Source organism: Chiloscyllium punctatum, chromosome 7, assembly GCF_047496795.1.
Source record: "Chiloscyllium punctatum isolate Juve2018m chromosome 7, sChiPun1.3, whole genome shotgun sequence".
In the NCBI taxonomy this organism is placed as follows: Eukaryota; Metazoa; Chordata; class Chondrichthyes; order Orectolobiformes; family Hemiscylliidae; genus Chiloscyllium; species Chiloscyllium punctatum.
The window spans coordinates 82570411-82593639 of NC_092745.1; the positions used below are offsets into that span (position 1 = coordinate 82570411).

A 23229-nucleotide genomic window follows, 5' to 3' on the forward strand; every position below is an offset into this window, starting at 1 on the left:
CCCAGCACCGATCCTTGTGGCACTCCACTGGTCAGAGGCCTCCAGTCTGAAAAACAACCCTCCACCACCACCCTGTCTTCGACCTTTAAGCCAATTCTGTATCCAAATGGCTAGTTCTCCCTGTATTCCATGAGATCTAACCTCGCTAATCAGTCTCCCTTGAATAGACTGGAGTTTAGAAGAGTGAAAGTGGACCTCATTTAAATTGTAAAATTCTTAAGGGGCTTGACAGGGTAGATGCTGGGAGGAGGTTTCCTCTGATAAGAAATTCTAGAACTAAAGGTCACAATCTTAGAATATGAAAACAACTAAGTCAAAGAGAAATTACTTTACTCGCAGAGTTGAGAACCACTGGAATTCCAAATTGAATGTTCAGCTGATGAGCATATTCAAGCCAGAAATTGGTAAATTTTCAATACTAAGCAAATCAAGGGATATGATGTAGGTGAAAGTAAATCTTACTAAATGGCAGAGGATGCTCCAAGGTCCTAATGGCTTATGCCTGCTCCTACTTCTGATGGTTTTTTTAAAAATATGTACTGAACACCTGTAATACCTGTAAATTTCCATTAGTTAATACCTTTAAAAGGAGTCGGATAGATGTCTAATTAGGATCAAAACTGTATATTCTAAAGACTTTTGCAGATAAAAGTGGTGAAATGCTATGTGGAAGAAAGTGATTTTTCAGTTGGTGGAATCATGAAGGTTGTACTTGATAATAAAAATAACAGCATGTCAGGAATTAGGTCTGTGATATAACTAATTTAAATTTGACAAGAAAAGGTTTGTCTGAATGAATAAAATACAAAATTTGATGGTGCATTCTGGATTTTTGCATGAATTTATGTAGAAACAAGATAAAAACTGCAGATGTTGAGTCAGTCTTGAGATGAGGCAAGGCTTTAAAATCCAACTAGGTAAAAACAATGACTGCAGATGCTGGAAACCAAATTCTGGATTAGTGTTGCCGGAAGAGCACAGCAGTTCAGGCAGCATCCAAGAAGCTCCTTGGATGCTGCCTGAACTGCTGTGCTCTTCCAGCACCACTAATCCAGAATCCTTTATAATTCAACTATTGATCAGCTCCACAGCTAGGAACGTCCAGTTATGACTTAATATTTGCAACTCCATCCCAGCTCACCAAGCAGTCAGAACCATCTAAGGTTTAAAGCTCATCAGTCTCGATTGTTTGATCCTATAAAAAGTAAACTGCCAAGTTTCAATTTTATGTTGAAGGCCAGTACAGGAGAAGAATCCTTATCTTCTAATATCAAGAAGAAAAATAATGGTAATATTTTCTGACATTTTATATTTACATTGAGATATACATTTGCTACTTTAAACTTTATTTCACTCCCTTTCGTAATCTGTGGAAGCCAGTTCCTGACACATGGCACATTGTGCAGAATTGCACTTTAACATTGCCACACAGATCAACTTAAGTGCAGGAAGTTGTCTAAAAAGAAGTTATAGCGCCACCCAAAGGAAATATAAAATAACACAACAATAATCGTCAGACAGAAGGATTTTCCGTAGTCTGAAAGCAATAGGAAGCGAAGGATTTAAAAAAGAAATGGAATTAATGAAAATAAAATGAGGAAGAGAAACAAATCAACTGTCCAGATTACTAGAAAATCTCTGCCTGGCATTTGGTCATTTTAACTATTGAAGTGATGCCAAATGGTTATCGAAACAAAGTCCAAATTAGCTCATAATGCTCAGTTTGCACATAGGATATTCTCCAGAGTCAATCGCCAATAACTGTAACAGAACTGGACAGTGAATATATTCAAATTAAGATTTGGATGTAAAAGCTTTGTCTTGCAAATAAAACATATTGCCAGCTCACCACAGCCAAAATTTATAGCTCCAATTAGTTCCAGGTACGTGTGTATCCGTCCAATGCAATTCACATCTCCACAATTTTTCAGTCCCGGTCGCACTGATGTTTTATTAAGATATTTGGGTTTAGATTTCTCCCTGCAGGATAAAACAAACAAGCCATCAAACCGCAATTTGAGACGGTCAGACATTTCAGTTCCTGGGATGGGCAGAAACAGATGATTTTTAAAATAAGGGTCAGAGGTGTCAAATGTGATCAATTATTAGTCACTGAGAGTTTCCCGTTTGGGTATGGTAACCCTAAATTGGAATAGAAACAGATGAAAAAGAGAACTATTCATACTATTCCAGAAAAATTGGTTAAAAATGCAATATATATCAGTAGCAAAAATAAATGGGGGTTCAAGGAAGATAAAGGAGCATGATACAAATAGACATACGTCCACAAAATAACATTACAAAAGTTTCCATCACGTGATGAATAGGCACCAGATGGGTACCCAGTCTTTGACTAGCTGTCTATAAAAAACTAAACAGACAGGAACCCATTCTGTGGGGATCGAAAATTTAAAAATAACTCAGTCTTCCATACACATCATCATCTAAGCAATGAGCTATCTAAAAAGTGGACATAACAGTTACCAGTTGATCCCTTAATCCATCAGATTTCCCTTTTAGGGAGAAAGCAAGCAACTAAATACCACCATAATTTACCAGTGTAATCGAATGGAAAATAAGTGAAGCAAGAGAAAATCTTTTTTGCAGAGGGTAATGGGTGTCTGAGACACACTACCAGGCAGCTGATGGTAGTAGAAATATTAGCAAAGTTTTTGAGGCATTTGGGCATACACATGAACAGGCAGAGAATAGAGGGATATGGACCATATGCAAGCAGATAGGATTAGTTTAGAATGTCATCATGGTCAGCACAAACAAGGTGGGCGGAAGGGTTTATTTCTGTACTGTACTGCGTTCTATATTGCAGCATCAGCACAATATTAAATATTTGAATATCATACAGTCAGGAGGAGACAGATACGCAAATTTGCTCCCCCCGCAATATCTCTGTGTTGTCACAAAGTTGACATTGCTATACAGTAACAATAAACACAGGCCAGGAAGATGGACAAAACAGGTGAAGTAAATGAAGGAAGACAATCCTGAGCTGAGATGGTGAAGGTTTTAGTTCAATTTGTCTCCAGGTGTATGACCCTGGAACGGCCCCACCCCCTCCCATTTATCTCTCCACCTCGGAGGCTCCCTGCCTTCATTCCTGATGAAGGACTTTTGCCCGAAACGTCGATTTTCCTGCTCCTCTGATGCTGCCTGACCTGCTCTGCTTTTCCAGCAGGACTCTAATCTAGAGTATGACCCTGGAAAACCCACTAATAGAAAAATAAAATTCAAAACAAACTTCCCAGTCCGTAGGGAGCATTTCACCAGTTCACAGTACCCTGGAGTAATCAAAGAGTGATCAACTAAAATGGAAGCCACATAAAAGGTTTTTATTCCTGTTCTTTTTATCAAGTTGAAATATATAATTAAGTACCTGTCCATCACAATAATTAAATAAAGTGACCATGTTTAAAATTATTTAAGAACTCTGAAAAGCATTTCTAATCAAGCTACAAAGTCATATTATTTAAGTAGATTTATTGGACACAGAATTTGGCTGCACAGCCCTTGTAACTTTGATACAAGAGGTACTGTTTCGGAAAAAAAATGGTGTCCACATTGCTCCTGCCCTTCAGACACAACTCATTACAAACAGTATATTGTTGAGGGCATTAATGTGGGCGTATTATGTATATGCCAGAAGTATACAATGTAGGTAGACATTAGTCAGCTTTTAACACTAAGTCAACACGATTGTAAACCTCACCATTCTAGTTAATACACCCTCCTCAATATGCAAAAACTGAACGTATGATGAGCGAGTTAGGAAGTCACGTTGAGATTGTACGCAACATTAGTAAGGCCTCATCTGGATGACTGTGTCCAGTTCTGGTCACCCACTTACAGAAAGGATATTATTAAGCTGGAGAGGACTCAGAAGAGATTTACCAGGGTGTTGCCGGATATGGAAGGTTTGCATTATAAAGAAAGGCTGGATAGGCTGGGACTTTTTTCACTGGAACGTAGGAGGTTGAAAGGCGAACTTATAGAAACTTATAAAATCATGAGGGGTATAGACAAGGTTAACGGTAGGTGTCTTTTCCAGAGGATAGGAAATTTCAAGATTAGGGGGCACATTTTTAAGGTGAGAGGAAAGAGATTTAAAAAAGATGTGAGGGACATACGTTTTACACAGAAGGTAGTTCGCATGTGGAATGAACTTCCTGAGGAAGTGGTGGATGAGGGCACAATTACAATGTTCAAAAGACATTTCAATAAGTACATGAATAGAAAAGATTTGGAGGGATATGGACTAGGAGCAGGCAGGTGGGACTAGTTGAGTTTGGGATTATATTCTGCATGGACCCAAAGAACCATAGGGTCTGTTTCTGTGCTGTATAACTCTCTGAATGGCATATGGGCCCACTGATACATCTAGATCACACGAGTTTAAAAAAAAATTATCTACTTTGTCAAGTAGTTGCTTGCCACTTTCTACTGGTTCCTGCTGAGTTTGTGAAACATGTCTACAGATGTTCATAAAGGTTAGTGTACAGGAAATAGTGCTATATATAATGCTGGCCTCATACACTCACAACACATTCAGTGCTGATTGCATGTCACAACCATTATAATTAGCAAAGAGCACCTAATTCGTATACTTCCTGTTTCATTGTAAATGAGCACAAAATAATTGCATAATACAATATCCATATCCAATTTCAGGGGTATCCTGTTTAACCCCCCACCCGCCAGCATCTCAGCTGAATCATACGAAAATAATGCAAAACCAAATTTCAAACATGCTTTGATTTGGTTAGAGAATCAAAGTAATTCATTACCTTAAAAACTGAAAACTCTATCAGACATGTTATGAAACTTTTCGTAAATGGTTTTAAAACACTACCCTTCCTTACCACTGATCCAAGATATAGTTCCGAATTTTCAGAAAGCGTTCTGGTGTTTTTGATGATCGTCCTTCAAAAAACTCAGGGATAGCTTGTTTTTCATCTTCTGTGATCGTGTTTTTGTCCAATATTACTTCTTGAGTGGGAGTTTTTAAAATTTCTCCTTCGCTATCACAGGTCTCTTCATCCCCTTCCATTTCACAAACTGATTCAGGCAAACTGTATGCACAGATATCATTATGGATTTTCTCTTTTTCCTCTAATTGGTTAAACTCTAGAAAATCAGGTATTTGCATTACTAATCCTTCATTGGTCTCCACAGAATGTCCACATTTGCTGTAGCCTATAAAGTCTACATTAGCTGTTTTTACTGATCTTTCATTTTCTTGACTATCAATCATGAACTTCAAATTATCAGTTTTATTACTACTTGTGACATCGTGTTTGGACATTTCTTGTTGGTCTGTCATCTGGAAACATTTTTGCAAAACCGCAGTGGAAGTGGGAGTGTCATCTACTCCAGATGCACTGTTACAAGTAGTCACCTCAGGTTCATCCATCTTTGAAGCAAGTTGGGTTTCTCTTGCCTTCTGCTCCTGAAGCCCATTATTCTCACTATCTGTTTCATCCATGACATCCACATCTTCATCATCAGACATATGCTCAATCTTAACAGTATTGACAGTGGGATAAACCTGACCTTTTGCTAATGTAGGACTGTAATGCTCTGATGCTATCTTCAAAAGGCTCGCACCATTTCCAGACACAAATGTTTTTGCAGACCAGATACTTGTCTCTTCCACAGGGTTTTCATTTCTTGCCTATGAAATTAAAAGAAAAATACACACTTCACATAAATGTTTCAAAACCCTAGACTCTTACATGGATATATGCTTCCAACAGATTGAATTTATAATCACTTCCTACTACAATTCACATATACAGTTTTCTTAAAACAATGGGAACAAAAGCACAGCAGCAATGGTTTAGTTTACCTTGTATTTTAACTAATTCCAGCTCTTTGACTTGTGAAAATTAAAACCTCTTGCTCTTTGAAAGAAAGTTGCAGAAATTGATTTGTTCTAGAATTACCATCTTTGAGACAAGTCCAATCTAATCCATCCCTTGGCAGGTTTGCTGTCAAAGATGGTAATTCTAGAGCAAATCACATGCAATTTTCTTTCAAAGAGCAAGAGGTTTTAATTTTCACAAGTCAAAGAGCTGGAATTAGTTAAATACAAGGTAAACTAAACCATTGCCCTAAGAAACTGTATGCAAGCTTCAGGTGTACAGTACCTGATAGTGTTTAGTTTACAAAGTGATTCTAAGATTTTTTCAAATATAACTCCAAGACATATTTTTCATTTTCGTTATTTCCATAACGATCCTGAAAGTCATCAGTGACATTCCTTCAACTCTACTGGCTGTGCTCAGTCAAGAGATCTTTGGGCCTGCAATCATACCCTTATTGTGACAGCAGTGGGGTATTTATTACCTGTCTTCACACCTCAGTTTCCTATTGTGAAACATTTGAAATCAAGTGTTGAGACTGTCTAAATTGTAGCACGTACCAATGTTGACAGTGTAACATACTGCAGAATCCATAAAAACCTACTGACATGGACACAATTCCAGAAAAACTTGGTGAATAACACTAATATACAACTTACATCTAATTTTAACAATAGTCGAATGAGTAGGTTGAGGAGCAGGCATTTAGCCTACAATGTTTGTTGACTTTGCCAAAACATTCCCCATCTAGGAGTCACACTGATGGGCTTGCTTCCCTGCTGGGCTGAGAACACCCTGGAATAGGCTACATGCTGTAAGAACAGTAAAATAATCTGCTGCACCTTTAATTGGAGTATGTGGGAGTAAGAAGGGGAGAAAGTATGGTTACAGTGGTTGTTGTTGATCTTATCATTCCGGGAACGGAGTCATCAGGGTCATTCCCCAATCATGGGCATGTTGTGCAGTGGAGTGGAGTGGGTAAGGTAGAACAGGACAGCCAAGGATATCCACTGACAGGGAAGGAGTCCTGCGCCACTTAGCCCCAACTGGTACCACAAGAAAACTTAATTTTAATTGAAGTTGTATTTGATTCCCGAACCAGGTTTCCCAAGGTTAATATTATGAAGATTTGATTTGATTTATTATTGTCACATGTTCTGAGATACAGTGAAAGTATTGTTTTGTGCACAATCCAGACAAATGATACTTTACTTAATTACATTAGGGTAAAAGAACATAAAACAATATGGCACAGAACAGGCCCTTCGGCCCTCGATGTTGCACCAACCTGTGAACTAATCTAAGCCCATCCTCCTACACTATCCCATCATCATCCGTGTGCTTATCCAAGGATTGTTTAAATCTTCCCTAATGTGGCTGAGTTAACTACATTAGCAGGTAGGGCATTACACACCCTTACCACTCTGAGTAAAGAAACTGCCTCTGACATCTGTCTTAAATCTATCACCCCTCAATTTGTAGCTAAGGTCCCTTGCACAAACTAATGTCATCATCCAAGAAAACAAACTTTCACTGTCTACCCTATCTAATCCTCTGATCATCTTGTACATCTCTATCAAATCCCCTCTTAGCCGCCTTCTTTCCAATGAGAACAGACCCAAGTCTCTCAGCCTTTCCTCATAAGACCTTTCCTCCAGACCAGGCAACATCGTGATAAATCTCCTCTGCACCTTTTCTAATGCTTCCACATCCTTCCTGTACTGGGGCGACCAGACTTGTACACAATATTCCAAGTGTGGCTGCACTAGCTTTTTTATAGTTGCATGACATTAAGGCTCTGTAACTCAATCCCTCTACCGATAAAACCTAACACACCGTATGCCTTTTTAACGTCACTATCAACCTAGATGGCAACTTTGAGGGATCCATGAACGTGGACTCCAAGATCCCTCTGCACATCCACACTACCAGAATCTTTCCAGGACCCAGTATTCTGCCTTTCTGTTATTCTTCCCAAAGTGAATCATCTCACATTTATCTGCATCGAACTCCATTTGCCACCTTTCAGCCCAATTCTGCAGTTCATCCAAGTCCTCCTGCAACCTGCAACATTCTTCCACAGTGTCCACCACTCTACCAACTTTAGGGTCATCTGCAAACTTACTAACCCATCCACCTATGCTTGTGTCCAAGTCATTTAGAAAAATGACAAACAGCAGTGGTCCCAAAACAGATCTTTGTGGGACACCACGAGTAACCAGACTCCAGGCTGAATATCTTCCATCAACCACCACTCGCTGCCTTCTTCCAGAAAGCCAGTTTCTAATCCAAACTGCTAAATCACCCTCAATCCCATGCCTCTGCATTTTCTCCAACAGCCTACCATGTGGAATCTTATCAAAGGTTTTACTGAAGTCCAAGTGCAACACGTCAACTGCTCTACCCTCATCTACATGCTTGGTCAACTTCTCAAAAACCTGCCCTTGATGAAACCATGTTGACTATCTGCAATCAAATTGTTACTTGCTAGATGATTATGAGTCCTCTCTCTCATAATCCTTTCCTACAACAGACATAAGGCTCATTGGTCTACAATTACCTGGGACATCTCTTCTTGAACAAAGACACAACATTTGTAATCCTCCAGTCCTCTGGTACTGAACCTGTAGACAATAGCGACTCACAGATCAAAGCCAAAGGCTCTAACACCTCCTCCCTCACTTCCCAGAGAATCCTTGGATAAATCCCATCTGGCCCAGGGGAGTTGCCTACGTTCACTCCTTCTGGAATTGCTAACAACCCTTCCTTACTAACCTCAATGCTTTCTTGTCTAATATCTCATCTCATTCTTCTCCTCTACAATACTCTCCTTTTCCTGAGTGAAAACAGATGAGAAATATTCGTTTAACACCTTTCTGATCTCCAAAGGGTCCACACACAACTTCCCACTGTCTTTGGCCCGATTCCTACCCTAGCCATCCTTTTATTCCTTACATACCTATAGAAAGCTTTAGGATTCTCCTTTATTTGCTAAAGACTGCTCATGTCCTCTCTTTGCTCTTCTTCGCTCTATCTTTAAATCCTTCCGAGCTAATCTGTAACTCTCCATCGCCTCATCTAAACCCCCATCCCGTTTCATTGACAAACAAGCCTCCTTCTTCCGCTTAACAAGAGATGCGATTTCTGTAGTACACCACGGTTCCCTTACCTCATCACTTCCTCCCTGCCTGACAGGGACATACCTATCAATGACTCACAATATCTGTTCCTTAAGCTCCACATTTCAATTGTCACCATCCCCTGCATTTTGCTACCACATTCTATGCATCCTTAGTCTTGCCTAATCACATTATAATTGCCCTTCCCCCATCAATAACTCTTGCCCTGTAGCACATGCCTATCCATTTCCATCGCTAAACTAAACATAACCAAAATATGGTCACTCTCTCTGAAGTGCTCACCTACCATAAATCAAACACCTGGCCTGGTTCATTACCAAGCACCAGATCTAGTGTGGCCTCCCCCCTCTCGTCAGCTCTTCGACATACTGTGTCAGGAAACTCTCCTGCACAAATTGGACAAAATGTGACATACTAGAGTTATAGTATTTCCAGTCAATGTTGGGGAAGTTAAAGTCCCCCATAATGACCACCCTGTTCCTTTCACTCCTACCCAGAATCATTTTGCCAATCCTCTCCTCCACATCCCTGGAACTTTGCGGAGGTCTATAAAAACTCCCAGCAGTGTGACCTCTCCTCTTCTGTTAATAACCTCAGCCCATACCACCTCTATAGACGAGTCCTTGTCAAAAGTTCTTTCAGCCACCATTATAATGTCCTTGACTAACAAAGCCACACCTCCCCCCTCTTTCACCATCTTCCCTGATCTTAATGGAAGATCTAAACCCTGGAACCTGCAACATCTATTCCTCACCCTGCTCTATCCATATCTCCGAAACGGCCACAACATCGAAGTCCCAGGTACCTATCCATGCTGCAAGCTCACCTACCTTATTTTGGATACTTCTGACGTTGAAGTAGACACACTTCAAACCAGCTTGCTGTCTGCTCCTGTGACCAGGAAATCCTGTCCATGCCCTCCCTACTCACATCCTCCTGTGCATTGGAACTACACCTCAGGTACCCATCCCCCTGCTGAGCTAGTTTAAACCCACCCAAATAGCACCAGCAAATTTCCCACACAGGATATTGGTACCCCTCTGTTCAAGTGAAGACCGTCCTGTTAGTGGAAGTCCCACCTTACCCAGAATGAACCCCAATTATCCATGTATCTGAAACTCTCCCTCCTGTACCATTCCTGCAGCCACGTGTTCAGCTGATATCTCTTCCCATTCCCCGCCTTGCGATCATGTGGCATGGGTAGCAAACCAGAGATAACAACTCTTTGTTCTAGCTCTCAGCTTCCACCCTAGCTCCCTGAAATTCTGCCTTACATCCCTATCTCTCTTTCTACCTATGTCGTTGGTACCTACATGGACCACAACTTGGGGCTGGTCACCCTCTCCCTTCAGGATCCCAAAGACACAATCCGAGACATCACGGACCCTGGAACCTGGGAAACAACACACCAACCATGAGTCTCATTCGTACAGAATGCAGAATGAGGTGTTATAGCTACAGAAAAGGTGCAGAGAAAGATCACCTCTAACATGAGAAGTTCATTCAAAAGTCTGAGAACAGCAGGGAAGAAGCTGATCTTGAATCTATTGGTATTCATTTCAAACTTGTGTCTGATGGAAGACGGTGCAAGAGAGTACAACTTGGGGTGGGAAGGATCTTTGATTATGTAAGAGGAGAAAGTGAGGACTGCAGATGCTGGAGATCAGAGCTGAAAATGTGTTGCTGGAAAAGCGCAGCAGGTCAGGCAGCATCCAAGGAGCAGGAGAATCAATGTTTCGGGCATGAGCCCTTCTTCAGGAATCGTCTTTGATTATGTAGGCTGATTCCCCATGGTAGCGGAAAATATAGATGGAGTCACGAGAAGGAAGGCTGGTTTTCGTGATTGACTGGGCTGTGTTCACATCTCTTTGTAATTTTTTGCAGCCTTGGAATCAGCTGTTACCTAATTTACATTTCATCCAACCCCAATTCAGATGTGTTAGAGAGTAAAAATTCTCCAACGTACTTAGCTTATACATTTTTAACTGTATTTCTTTTAGGAAATAATAAGTGATATGCAACTAAGTGAGCCCTATATGAAAACATCACAGATGTATTACGAATCGTTGAAACAGTATTTTTGAGTAAGGATGACATGATGCTGATTAAAAAAAAATCACATCACAGTTAAGTTTTTTTGTGAAACATAGGTTACATAATGTGTATAAAAACATTTGAATGATGCAATATGAATTAAAATAAGCAACATAGGACAGTCGAAATTTAGTACAAAACTGAATTGTCACCTGACTTGAATTGATTCACTTTGAATTAATAAATGCCAATGTTTAGATATATCAATACTTTTTCAGCAAAGATGAGGTTTAACAAGTTTAAAATAATGGGTTAAAGCCACGTGACAACTCCACAAACACCAACTTAAGATGTAAATTATTATTTGACACTCTCAAGCTGGTTACATAAACATGTTCCTGATATACTGAATCGACTACATTCATTTAGCTAGTAAGTGAAGCTCTTCGTATGGCACTAAGACACACAGACTAATAGTTACAGGTGCTAGCGCAATTCATGCCCAGTCATTTGCTGTCAGCTATGACATCAGTTGAGGTTGCTACATCTACCAGTACTGGATCTAGGCAAGGACAAAAAGCAATCGATTAGGGTTTACACCAATGTTCCCTTTAAAAGTTACTTGTTCTGCATTGCACATCTTTTTCCAATGCTCATATCTTTGAAATTTTGTTATGGCCATGCATGCACATTATTGCTTAAAGAACAAGTCTTGTCTATTACCTTTTAGAATCCTTAGTGAACACACATTCATTTTAGGTTAAGAGGACATTGGTTCTGGTAATCTAATGATCAATAGTGATTAGGTGGAACGTAAAAAAATTGGGGTCATCAAATTAAGTGTCAACCCACACTCCGTCTATAGTCAACACATACAGAATACCTAATAAAAGCAAGTTACTGTAGATGCTGAAATCTGAAACCAAAAGAGAAAATGAGCAAATGTGGAAAATCTCAGCAGGTCTGCCAGCATCTGTAAGGAGAGAAAAGAGCTGACGTTTTGAGTCTAACTGATCCTTGTCAAAGAGAATACCTGTACATTAAAAGGTGCCTGAGAGATACTGTATCCATGCGATAGTGCCCCAGAAAAACTTGATACAATTAGAATAGGACCTAAAAACAATAGCACATAAAGGCAAAGTTATCTTTGCCCAAGTTCACCTTTGTCTTGAAATACTGTCTGGCATAACTTTTCACTTGCAGCACAGTTCGTGATTCAATTAGCTTTGCAATTTTTGTCCATCTTCGACCAAATTGGGCCTGAAAGTAAACAAAGTTGATTTTATAGCTCATGCTTATTAAACCATTCAAAGAAAATCCAACATAAATTGCAGTATAGAGCTTAAGCTATGACTACAGTTTCTATTAGAATAAAAAAGGAAGGATAAGATGACACAATAGGTTAGCATATTGCATTTTGCTCTGGAATGTCAAATCCAGGCAAGACAAGTGATATAAATGTCATCTCTTTGTGTCAACTGTGTAAAGGTATTATTCCAGCCAGACAGAATAGAGATCCTCAATGTACAGATGCCTACAATTCAATATGAGCACAAACTTGACAACCTAATTTGCTGTCAGTCATGTCACATTACACAAAGACAGTTATATGAGAAATGGAAGAAACAAAAAAAGGACAAAACACAGGTACCACAAGAAAATAGCATACTCCTGAGGGTGGGGTTAAACCACATTGTAATAACTTGGAAAATGCTTCCGTTGATGCTGCTATGTTGTGCCATTGACAATCTAAAAGATTTGGACAGTTAGGGGTTGTAGCCTGAATGAACACAAGCTGCTTCTCACTCAAAACTGAGATGATTTGTATCTTCTAACATAGTTCCAGGCATTTTCTGCTTCATATCCCTGATTCCTGGAAGTTGAATTGATAGTCATATGAGTGTGAATTGACATATAAAAAAAACTCTTAAAATTTATATGAAAGCTAAAATATACCTCAACTTTCACACTCTCATTTAAGCATAATTCAGACATTTTCTAGATACAGAAAATCATTTTGCGTACAAAGGTGCAGAGCTCCTGTGTAATATAAGACTAACTGTCTCAACCAAAAAGCAATGATTTTAAAGGAGGTATCTATATTTATCTTTTCGGAGTCATTAAAGAAATTAGTTTTTCATCATTTTACCAAAGCCTCCAAAATTAACAAGAGAAATTTGTTATAAAAATGAAATAAAAGTTTGGCATGCAGTTATTAATTCAAAAATGGACACTACATTAATGAGATAGATTCACCTACACTGTTTTCCTGCTGTTACCATTAAAAAGCAATTTAAAATAGTGCCAAGCTAGACATGAGACTGAAATAAATAACTGCTCTTGACTACTCGATAAATATGTTGATATTAGCAATGACTTCTCCAATACACTTAATGAATAACTTTTATCAAACTACATTTACACACTGAAGTCAGATTTAATTGAATTGCTGGACATCATGCTGCCAGCCCTTCAGGAAAACATCTTTCTGGACCATTTTATTGGTTATCAAAATCATAACTGGGACTGGAGATGAAGTATAATTTGGAGTAAAATCTTATTACGACAAGTGCTTACCAAAATTTCAGACAAAAAATATTTTGAAACCCACACAGTCACAGCATTTTGCCTTTTAATAAAAAATGATTAAAGTAATAAATGTACTGAAAGATTCAGATCTCCAGTTGATTCATGAACCTAATCTGGAACTGATAAAGTGAATATTACTCAAATATACTGACTACATTGATTATCCAAAATACTTTGCAGTCCTTGTGCTGTATTTATTAAACTGTAAAAAGAATGGTTGGAAATTTATGATGATAACACAAAACTGACAATTAAATGTTTTCTGACATAATGGAGAAATGCACATGATAGTGTTAAAATAGAAGCAGCAGCAATGTCAGTGCCTCAGGCAGTTTCACATGTAATGAGTTTATATCAGAAGGTCTCCTGAGTGAAAAGATTTTAATTTTGAAAACTAAATTAAAATTATATGCACATTTCTTTCTTCCATCAGAGGCTACATAAAGCAGATAATTTGAATCAAACAATGTTACATTAATGTACTAATATTCTGTGCTGTCACCAGATCACCAAGAGCCCACTAATACCAAAATGTTTGTGCCTAAGCAACAATGGCCATAAAGGTAATGTTAATTCGGGAAATTTGCAATAGCCAGTGATTTTAATAGATGGCAGGAATGTTATAACTATAGGTTACTTCAAGAACAGCTGCAGAACAATTTAAAGTCAAAAGTTAACGTTACTATCATGAGCTTGCAGCATGGATAGGTACCTGGGACTTTGGTGTTGTGGCCATTTTGGAGACATGGATACAGCACGGTGAGGAATGGATGTTGCAGGTTCCAGGGTTTAGATCTTTCATTAAAAACAAGCAAAGCGGTAAAAGAGGGGGAGGCGTGGCCTTGTTAGTCAAAGATAGTATAACGGTGGCTGAGAATATTTGATGAGGACTCATCTACTGAGGTAGTGTGGGCTGAGGTTAGAAACAGGAGAGGAGAGGTCACACTGCTTGGGAGTTTTTTATAGGCCTCCACAGAGTGCTGGGGAGGTGGTAGAGAGGATTAGCAAAATTATTCTGAGTAGGAGTGAAAGGAACAGAGTGGTCATTATAGGGGACTTTAACTTCCCCAACATTGACTGGAAATGCTACAACTCTAGTACATCGGATGGATCAGTTTTTGTCCAATATGTACAGGAGGGTTTCCAGACACAGTATGTCGAAGGGCCGACAAGAGGGGTAATGAACCAGGCCAGGTGTTTGATTTAGTTGTAGGTGAGCACTTTGGAGAGACTGACCATAATTCAGTTACGTTTAGTTTAGCGATGGAAAGGGATAGGTACATGCCACAGGTCAAGAGCAATTATAATGCGACTAAACAAGAATTAGGATGCATAGAATGGGACAGCAAAATGCAGGGGCTGCAGACTACTGAAATGTGGAGCTGGTTTAAGGAACAGATACTGCGTGTCCTTGATAGGTATGACCTGTCAGGCAGGGAGGAAGTGATAAGGTAAGGAAACCGAGAAATTGCATCTCTTGTTAAGAAGAAGAAGGCTTATGTGTTGATGAGGCAAGATGGTACAGATTAGGTGATAGAAAGTTACAGATCAGCCAGAAAGGATTTAAAGAGAGAGTTAAGAAGAGTAAAGAGAGGACATGAGCAGTCTTTAGCAAATAGAATAAAAGAGAACCCTAAAGCTTTCTATAGGTATGTGAGGAATAAAAGGACGATTAGGGTAGGAATTCCGCAGAGATCGTTCCCTCCGGGACAACCTAGTCCACTCCTCCATCACCCCTAACACCTCTCCCATCACACATGGCACCTTTCCATGCAATCGCAGAAGGTGCAATACCTGCCCCTTTACCTCTTCCATGCTCACCATCCAAGACACCAAACACTCATTTCAGATTAAGCAACGTTTCACTTGTACCTCTTTCAATTTGGTCTACTGCATTCGTTGCCCCCAATGTCGGAGAGACAAAATGCTGACTGGGTGATCGCTTTGCTGAGCGCCTTCGGTCAGTACGCACCTTCCCGTGGCTTGCCACTTCAACACACAATCCTGCTCCCGTGCCCACATGTCTGTCCTTGGCCTGCTGCAATGTTCCAGTGAAGCTCAACGCAAACTGGAGGAACAGCATCAGTTCCGACTAGGCACGTTACAGCCTGCCAGTCTCAACACTGAATTCAACAACTTCAGATGATTATCCCATCATGACCCCTCTGTTTTCGTTCTGCTCCGTAATTTTATTTCATTTATTTTATTTTTTAAATTTTTTTTTCACTGTTCTGTACCTTTTATTTCTTGATTGTCTCTCTTTCTCTTGCTCCCCACTCTCTCATCACCTTTTTCCTCTCCTCTTCCCCCTTTGCTACCCTTCTCCCCTGTTTTCCATTTTGCTTCTGCTTCACCCTTCCCCCCCATCCCCCACATATTTTGTCACATAGTATTGGCTTCAGCCCTGGTCATTCACAGCTCCTAATCTCCCTATAATCTCTCTATGCACTATTATCACCTCTTTCTTGCTACCTTTGCTTCTGGAGCCATGACTCACTTTCTCCCAGCCTAATATAAATACCTCCCTATTTCTCCTTTTTTTAGCTTTGGCAAAGGGTCAGTTAGACTCAAAACGTCAGCTCTTTTCTCTCCTTACAGATGCTGCCAGACTTGCTAAGAATTTCTAGCATTTTCTCTTTTTTGGTTGCAGATTCCAGCATCCACAGTAATTTGCTTTTATTTAGGGTAGGAATAGGGCCAGCCAAAGACAGAAGTGGAAAGTTGAGTGTGGACCCTGTGGAGATCGGACAGGTACTAAATGAACATTTCTCATCGGTGTTCACTCAGGAAAAGGAGAATATTGTGGAGGAAAAGAATGAGGTATGAGATATTAGACTAGAAATGATCGAGGTTAGTTATGCACAGGTGTTATCAATTCTAGAAGGAGTGAAAGTAGGCAAGTCCCCTGGGTCGGATAGGATTTATCCGAGGATTCTCTAGGAAGCTAGGGTGGAGATAGCAGAGCCGTTGGCTTTGATATTTGAGTCATTATTGTCTACAGGCTTAGTACCTGAGGACTGGAGGATGCAAATGTTGTACCATTGTTCAAGAAGGGCATCAGAGATGACCCAGGTAATTATAGACCAATCAGCCTTACTTCTGTTGTAGGAAAGGATTATAACAAGCAACAATTTGATTTCAGATAGTCAACATGGTTTTGTCAAGGGCAGGGCGTGTCTCACAAACCTCATTGAGTCTTTTGAGAAGGTAACCAAGCATGTAGATGAGGGTAGGGCAGTTGACGTGGTATACATGGACTTCAGTAAAGCCTTTGATAAGATTCCATATGGTAGGCTGATGGACAAAATGCTGAGGCAAGGAATTGAGGGATAATCCAAATTTAGCAGTTTAGATTAGAAACTGGCTTTCTGGAAGAAGGCAGCGAGTGGTGACTGATGGAAAATATTCAGTCTGGAGTCCAGTTACTAGTGGTGTGCCACAAAGATCTGTTTTGGGACCACTGCTGTTTGTCATTTTTATAAATGACTTAGACACAGGCTTAGGTGGATGGATTGGTAAATTTGCAGATGACACTAAAGTCGGTGGAGTAGTGAACAGTTTGGAAGAATGTTACAGGTTGCAGGGAGACTTGGATAAACTGCAAAACTGGGCTAAGAGGTGGCAAATGGAGTTCAATGCAGATAAACGTGAGGCGATGCACTTTGGAAAGAATAACAGGAAGGCAGAATACTGGGTCAATGGAAAGATTCTTGGTAGTGTGGATGTGCAGAGGGATCTTGGAGTCCATGTGCATAAATCCCTGAAAGTTGCCACCCAGGCGGATAATGCTGTGAAGAAGGTATACGGGGTGTTAGGTTTCATTGGTAGAGGGATTGAGTTCTGGGACCGCAATATCATGCTGCAACTATACAAAATGTTGGTGCGGCCACACTTGGAATATTGTGTATAGTTCTGGTCGCCCCATTACAGGAAGGATGTGGAAGCATTGGAAAAGGTGCAGAAGAGATTTACCAGGATGTTGCCTGGTCTGGAGGGAAGGTCTTATGAGGAATGGCTGAGAGACTTGGGTCTGTTCTCATTGGAAAGAAGGCAGCTAAGGGGGGATTTGATAGAGATATACAAGATGATCAGAGGATTAGATAGGTCAGACAGTGAAATACTTTTTCCTCGGATGATGATGTCAGCTTGTACGAGAGGGCATAACTACAAATTGAGGGATGATAGATTTAAGACAGATGTCAGAGGAAGGTTCTTTACGCAGAGAGTGGTAAGGGCGTGGAATGCCCTACCTGCTAATGTAGTCAACTCAGCCACATTAGGGAGATTTAAACAATCCTTAGATAAGCACATGGATGATTTTGGGATAGTGTAGGGGAACAAGCTGAGAATAGTTCACAGGTCGGCACAACATCAAGGGCCGAAGAGCCTGTTCTGCACTGTATAGTTCTATGCTCTATGTTCTAAATAAGTTAGATGTATCAATGGGTTGGTTCAGTTTGGCCAATTTTATGGAGTGGTAACCAGAAGAATCTCGCCCTTTCACTGGGTTCTCTGGATTACTGTTAAGTTTTCAAACAAATGTTTTGTTTACCTAAAATAATTGAAACAATGGTAAAACCAAACAAATATTGAAAATTAACATGAATTAATATCAATAAAATCCCAATCTGTGTTCTTGCATCATGTCTACTAGTTAGTTCTGCTGTCTCTAGCCTTGACAATATGAAAGAACAAACCATTCGCATTATACACTGGGATTTCATCGTTTGAATTGGTTCTGTTGGAGTGCAAAGAATGGGTTAAATTACAATTTTCCCCAACAACAGTGCCTTAACAGCTTTTAAAGATAACTCTCTGATTATTCTCCCACCCAAGGAATACTTGTGATTTCCAACTTGAGAACTGTTTATGTTGTGAATTTACAGTCACTCTGAAATAGCTTGAGGGTCTTTGCAGTAGTTTAAGGGATGGTGGAGAGAACAGACTTTCATTCAATGTCAGTGCATTCAATCCCAAGGAGATGATGCTGGCCTGCTTTTGTATATGCTTTCAAAATAAAAATTATTGACCTAATTTTTGCATCAATGACAATATAACAAAGTAATCATAATATACCCTTTCTTAACTCCTACAATTTATTTATAACACTAGCTAAGATTAGATGTTACATGCAGCATGTATGAAATGAAGAACAACTTATGTAAAAGTTGGGCCACAAAACATACCGTCCTACAATTAATTGAAAAGTGAATGTTATTTTGCCAATTTTCTCCAGTGTCTTTAGATCACATATTCACTGGTGTTGGCAGCTCTCCAACCTATGCCAATATCTAAGGAGATGCTGTCTAAGTGTGAGGATATTACACCATAAAGAGAATTACAACCAAACCAAATTAAATCCTCATCCTTGTTCCTCACACATGCAATTGTTGCCCAGGGATTTACTGGATCGTAATCATAAGAACTCTGGGTGAATTATTTAGCTCTTAATTCTATGTAAATCACCGCTTTACTTAATTGTTCCTTCAGTCTCTTACCAGCCCTTGCTCAAAAAGTTCTTTCTCCTTTGCTGTCCAGCGTGCTGGCCAAGAACTGCTTGTTGTTCCTGGAGTCCTAAGGTAGAAATTGAAGCCAAGATGTGAACTAAATTCAGTTTTATGCAGTTTAAAAAACAAGTTATTTTTTAGTACTACATGAAGCAATTACACAATTTTTGAGGCATGGCAAAACAAGTTTTTAAAACTGTACTTACTATAGTTCTTGAGAACCTAGCAAATAGCAAATACTGTTTGTAGTACAGAAATATAGAGATCGTATGTGAACCTTTTTTCATGTTAACAAATAATGCCAAATGAATAATTATATTTCCAATCTCCATCCAACCTCTCTCTCAAACTCTCATCCGCTTTCCAATTCTGATTAAATATATATGCTTTTAATTCAGCCTTGAAATACTGTGCTTTTATGCTGTGAATTACTCTCTTTGGTTAACAACTGTTATACTATCACCAAAGTGTTCAAACAAGCATTAATTGTGGCATATTTCAAACTTAGGTCATAAGTATAATAATAAAGCCATTTAACGAATTCAGAACCATAAAGTTATACTAACTATATTCTGGTACAGCTTTATTAAGTATGAAACTAAGATGATAAAAGTACTTTTAAAATAGAGCACATTCATATACCCTTCTGGGTAACTTGATTTCTCATTGCCACATTTTTATACTGTCATTATTCAGCCTATAATTTCCTATGTTCGTCCGAAATGTAGAACCATCTATGCAAGCCTGCCACAATAAAATTACTTACCATGATGGTGATCAGGAAAATTTGCACATTTTCCAAAAACCACCATTAATATTTTGAGTGATTTTTCTGTTCAGACAAGTTAATGTTTGACTTAATTTTCAACTTTAGGATGCACCTTCTTGACGCTTTTTTAAAAAAACAATTGCATTTCAGGGTTTCCTCTTCTGTGTTTTTGTATAAAAATAGTGTCTCCTTGTTAGTGTCCAGTTCTGTGCCTTCTCCAGCTGCCTAGGCTTCCACTGAAGGAGAAGAAAGTGAGGACTGCAGATGCTGGAGATCAGAGTTAAAAAGTGTGGTGCTGGAAAAGCACAGCCAGTCAGGCAGCAGCTGAGGAGCAGGAGAGTCAATATTTCGAGCATAGACTCTTCATCAGGAGAGTCAGAAATTTGACTCTCCTGCTCCTCGAATGTTGTCTGACCGGCTGTGCTTTTCCAGCACCACAATTTACTGATTCTAGGTTTCCACTGAATCTGAATTTGCTTCATTTTCCCAGCCTTGTAAATTGAAGGCCTTTTTTCAATTGCTAACCCTCTGTTTTTAATATGCTAATTGTTCTGGCCTGCTGTCTCCTTCATTGTCCTCTGTTGCTGCTGCTTTATGCTTATGCTTCACTGCAATGCTACTCTCTTTCCCACCACCAGTCAGTATCTAGGTATTTTAGACCTAATGTTTTTGTCTCTCGGTTAGTTGCTCTTGTGCCATCTATGTAATTTTTCACAGCTGTATTTTTATGGAGATATGTAAATAACAAACTGGCTGCAAAATAAAATACTTTAATGTTGTTCACAAGATCTATATTATCAGAGAATTAATTTCATTGTTTATTAAAAAGTAAAATAAATATGCTTTCAAATTATTTTAATTTGCAAATACTGGGGGGCAAGTGAGAAAAATTCCTGCAAATTTAATGAAAATTTTAAAAATTTGTTTCAACCACTGTAGCAGTAAATCATAAGTTAGAAAGTACTTTACAGTTTAAAACATAAAAGGTTGGGGAAAATTAGCAGGTTTGCAGCATCTGTGGACAGGGAAATAGAAGTAACATTTTAAGTCTGGTATGAGCTTTCCTCAAAACTGGTTGGTTAGCAAGCTTTGAAGTTTATTGAGACAACTGCAAAGTATTATTTCTTTAGCTGGTTAGTATAAGCTGAAATAATAACTGCTTTGATAATTCATTGATGCAAAATGCAACCATATTTTCAAGATTCTGAGATGGTAGAAAAAGGGCCGGACTTTCCACAAATAATGCAGGAGCATTGCATTGAAGTTAGTTGTGTCTTGTACATGTTTAATACATTTTCCCATTAAGCTGAATCAAAAACATAAACAATTCAGGTTTAGTCTCCTATCCCCAACTCATAATTCTACAAAAGTCTTCATTATGGAGAACAATTGAGTCCCATTTGATTTAACTGACATTTAATGCTGCCTCTTTTCTACCTGTATGTCCACTTTAAATAAAATCACAGAGCGATAAGGCAAACCTTAAAATCAGTGGCATTCAAACTGCAATCTTCAAGTTCCAATCAAAACTGATGCTTGAAATCAAAGCAAATTAACTTAAAATGCTGCAAAACAGGAATCATATTTCATTTCAAATTTATTTAATACTAAATCAACAGTTCTCAAAATTACAATGACGGAAGGTTTATTTTTCTTATTTTCTTGATGCTAATATGATCTTTTCCTTGACAAGGGAGCTGGGCGTAAGTGAAGTCGGAGCGCAGAGCCAGTTGGGAAGGTAAGTGATTGTTATTTGAGTGGGTGTGTTCTAGACCCCAGGTCCTGCAAAGTAGGGCCTCCCTCCCACCCTCCTCCTCTAACCTAACTTTAAAGTCCACAGACTTGCCCCACAAAGAGAGTCCAGGGAAGTTCCTGTTGAGAGAAGAGAGAGTCTTTAGCTCAGGAGACTTTGACAAGGAGGTTGAGTGAAGTGATTACGCCACAGTTGAAGAGGGTGAAGACATGACTGCCCAGGTGGTTCAGTGTGCTACGTGCATGATCTGGGAGGTCAATGACTCTGATATATCTGGCTCGTATATCTGTGGGAAGTGTGTGCATGTTCAGCTACTGACAGAGTTGCAGCACTGAAGAAAGAACTGGAGGACCTTAGGCTCATCCGAAAGAACGAGATCCTTCTGGACAGGACCTTCAGCGAGGTTATTACATCGACCATACCAGAAGACAGCAGAAGAGAGAAGACGATGAGGAAGGCAGAAAGGATACTGATTAGGAATGATCAGCCATGATCATATTGAATGGCGGTGCAGGCTCGAAGGGCAGAATGGCCTACTCCTGCATCTATTGTCTATTGTCTATTGTCTAAAGGAGACAGGTGCAAGAGACCGCGGGGGAAGTACCTGTCAGTAACAAGTTGAATCTTTTGGAAACAGTAGAGATAGATGACACTGCCAGTCCGCGAGGCAGTCAGGTCTGTCAATCAAACGTTGGCATGTAGGCAGAGCCGAGGAGTCAGACATCGCACAGAGCCGTGGTGATAGGGGATTCCATAGTGAGAGGAACTGAATGGGGTTTCTGTGGCAATAGGCGGGATTTAAGGATGGTGTGTTGCCTTCCTGGTGCCAGGATTAAGGACATGGCAGACAGAGTGCAGGAAATCCTCAAGTGCGAAGGTCAAGAGCCAGAGGTGGTGGTACATGTCGGCACAAATGATGTCGGGAAGAAGAGGAGGAACATACTACAGCAGGACTTCGGAGAACTAGGAAGAAGGCTGAAAAGCAAGATGTCCAGAGTGGTTATCTCCGGTTTGCTTTCAGTTCCTTGGGCTGGAGAGGCCAGGAACAGGGAGATAATGGACTTGAACATGTGGCTGGGGAACTGGTGCAAGAAGCAAGGATTCAGATTCTTGGATCACTGGGGTATGTTTTGTGGTAAGCATAAATTATACAAAAGAGACGGTTTGCACCTTAATAGGTTGGGGACCAGCATTCTGGCAGGCAGATTTGCTACTGCAACACAGCTGCATTTAAACTAAATAGCGGGGGGGGGGGGGGGGGGGGGGGGGGAGGGGACAAACTGGAAGTTTAAGAAGGAAATTGAAGGGAAAGTTAGAACAAGGGAAGTCAAGAAAGACAACGGTATCAATGAAACAGAAAACTCAAAAAGGGATCATGCCTTAAGGTTGAGTGAAATAGGGGTTGATAGGAAGGGTGAGGGCAGTAACAAATTAAAAATACTATATATGAATGCATAAAGTATTAGAAATAAGATGGATGAGGGGGGATCCAAGATGGCAGCAACCCAGCAAGTCTGAGTCTACAGTGCTCCTCCCAAGACTTGGGCAAAGTGGGTCACCC

General features: G+C 39.7%; 1 protein-coding gene across 2 annotated transcripts in view; it reads right to left on the bottom strand.

The window, feature by feature from the left end:
* Positions 1-23229, bottom strand: part of mysm1 (Myb-like, SWIRM and MPN domains 1) — a 104763-nt gene that overhangs the window by 51500 nt on the left and 30034 nt on the right. For both annotated transcript variants that reach the window (XM_072574216.1, XM_072574215.1), the window contains 4 exons: positions 19138-19213; positions 12212-12310; positions 4875-5686; positions 1850-1980 (listed from right to left, as the gene is read on the bottom strand). In XM_072574216.1, the coding sequence (XP_072430317.1) occupies positions 1850-1980; positions 4875-5686; positions 12212-12310; positions 19138-19213 (1118 nt within the window). The remainder of the gene's footprint in view (positions 1-1849; positions 1981-4874; positions 5687-12211; positions 12311-19137; positions 19214-23229) is intronic.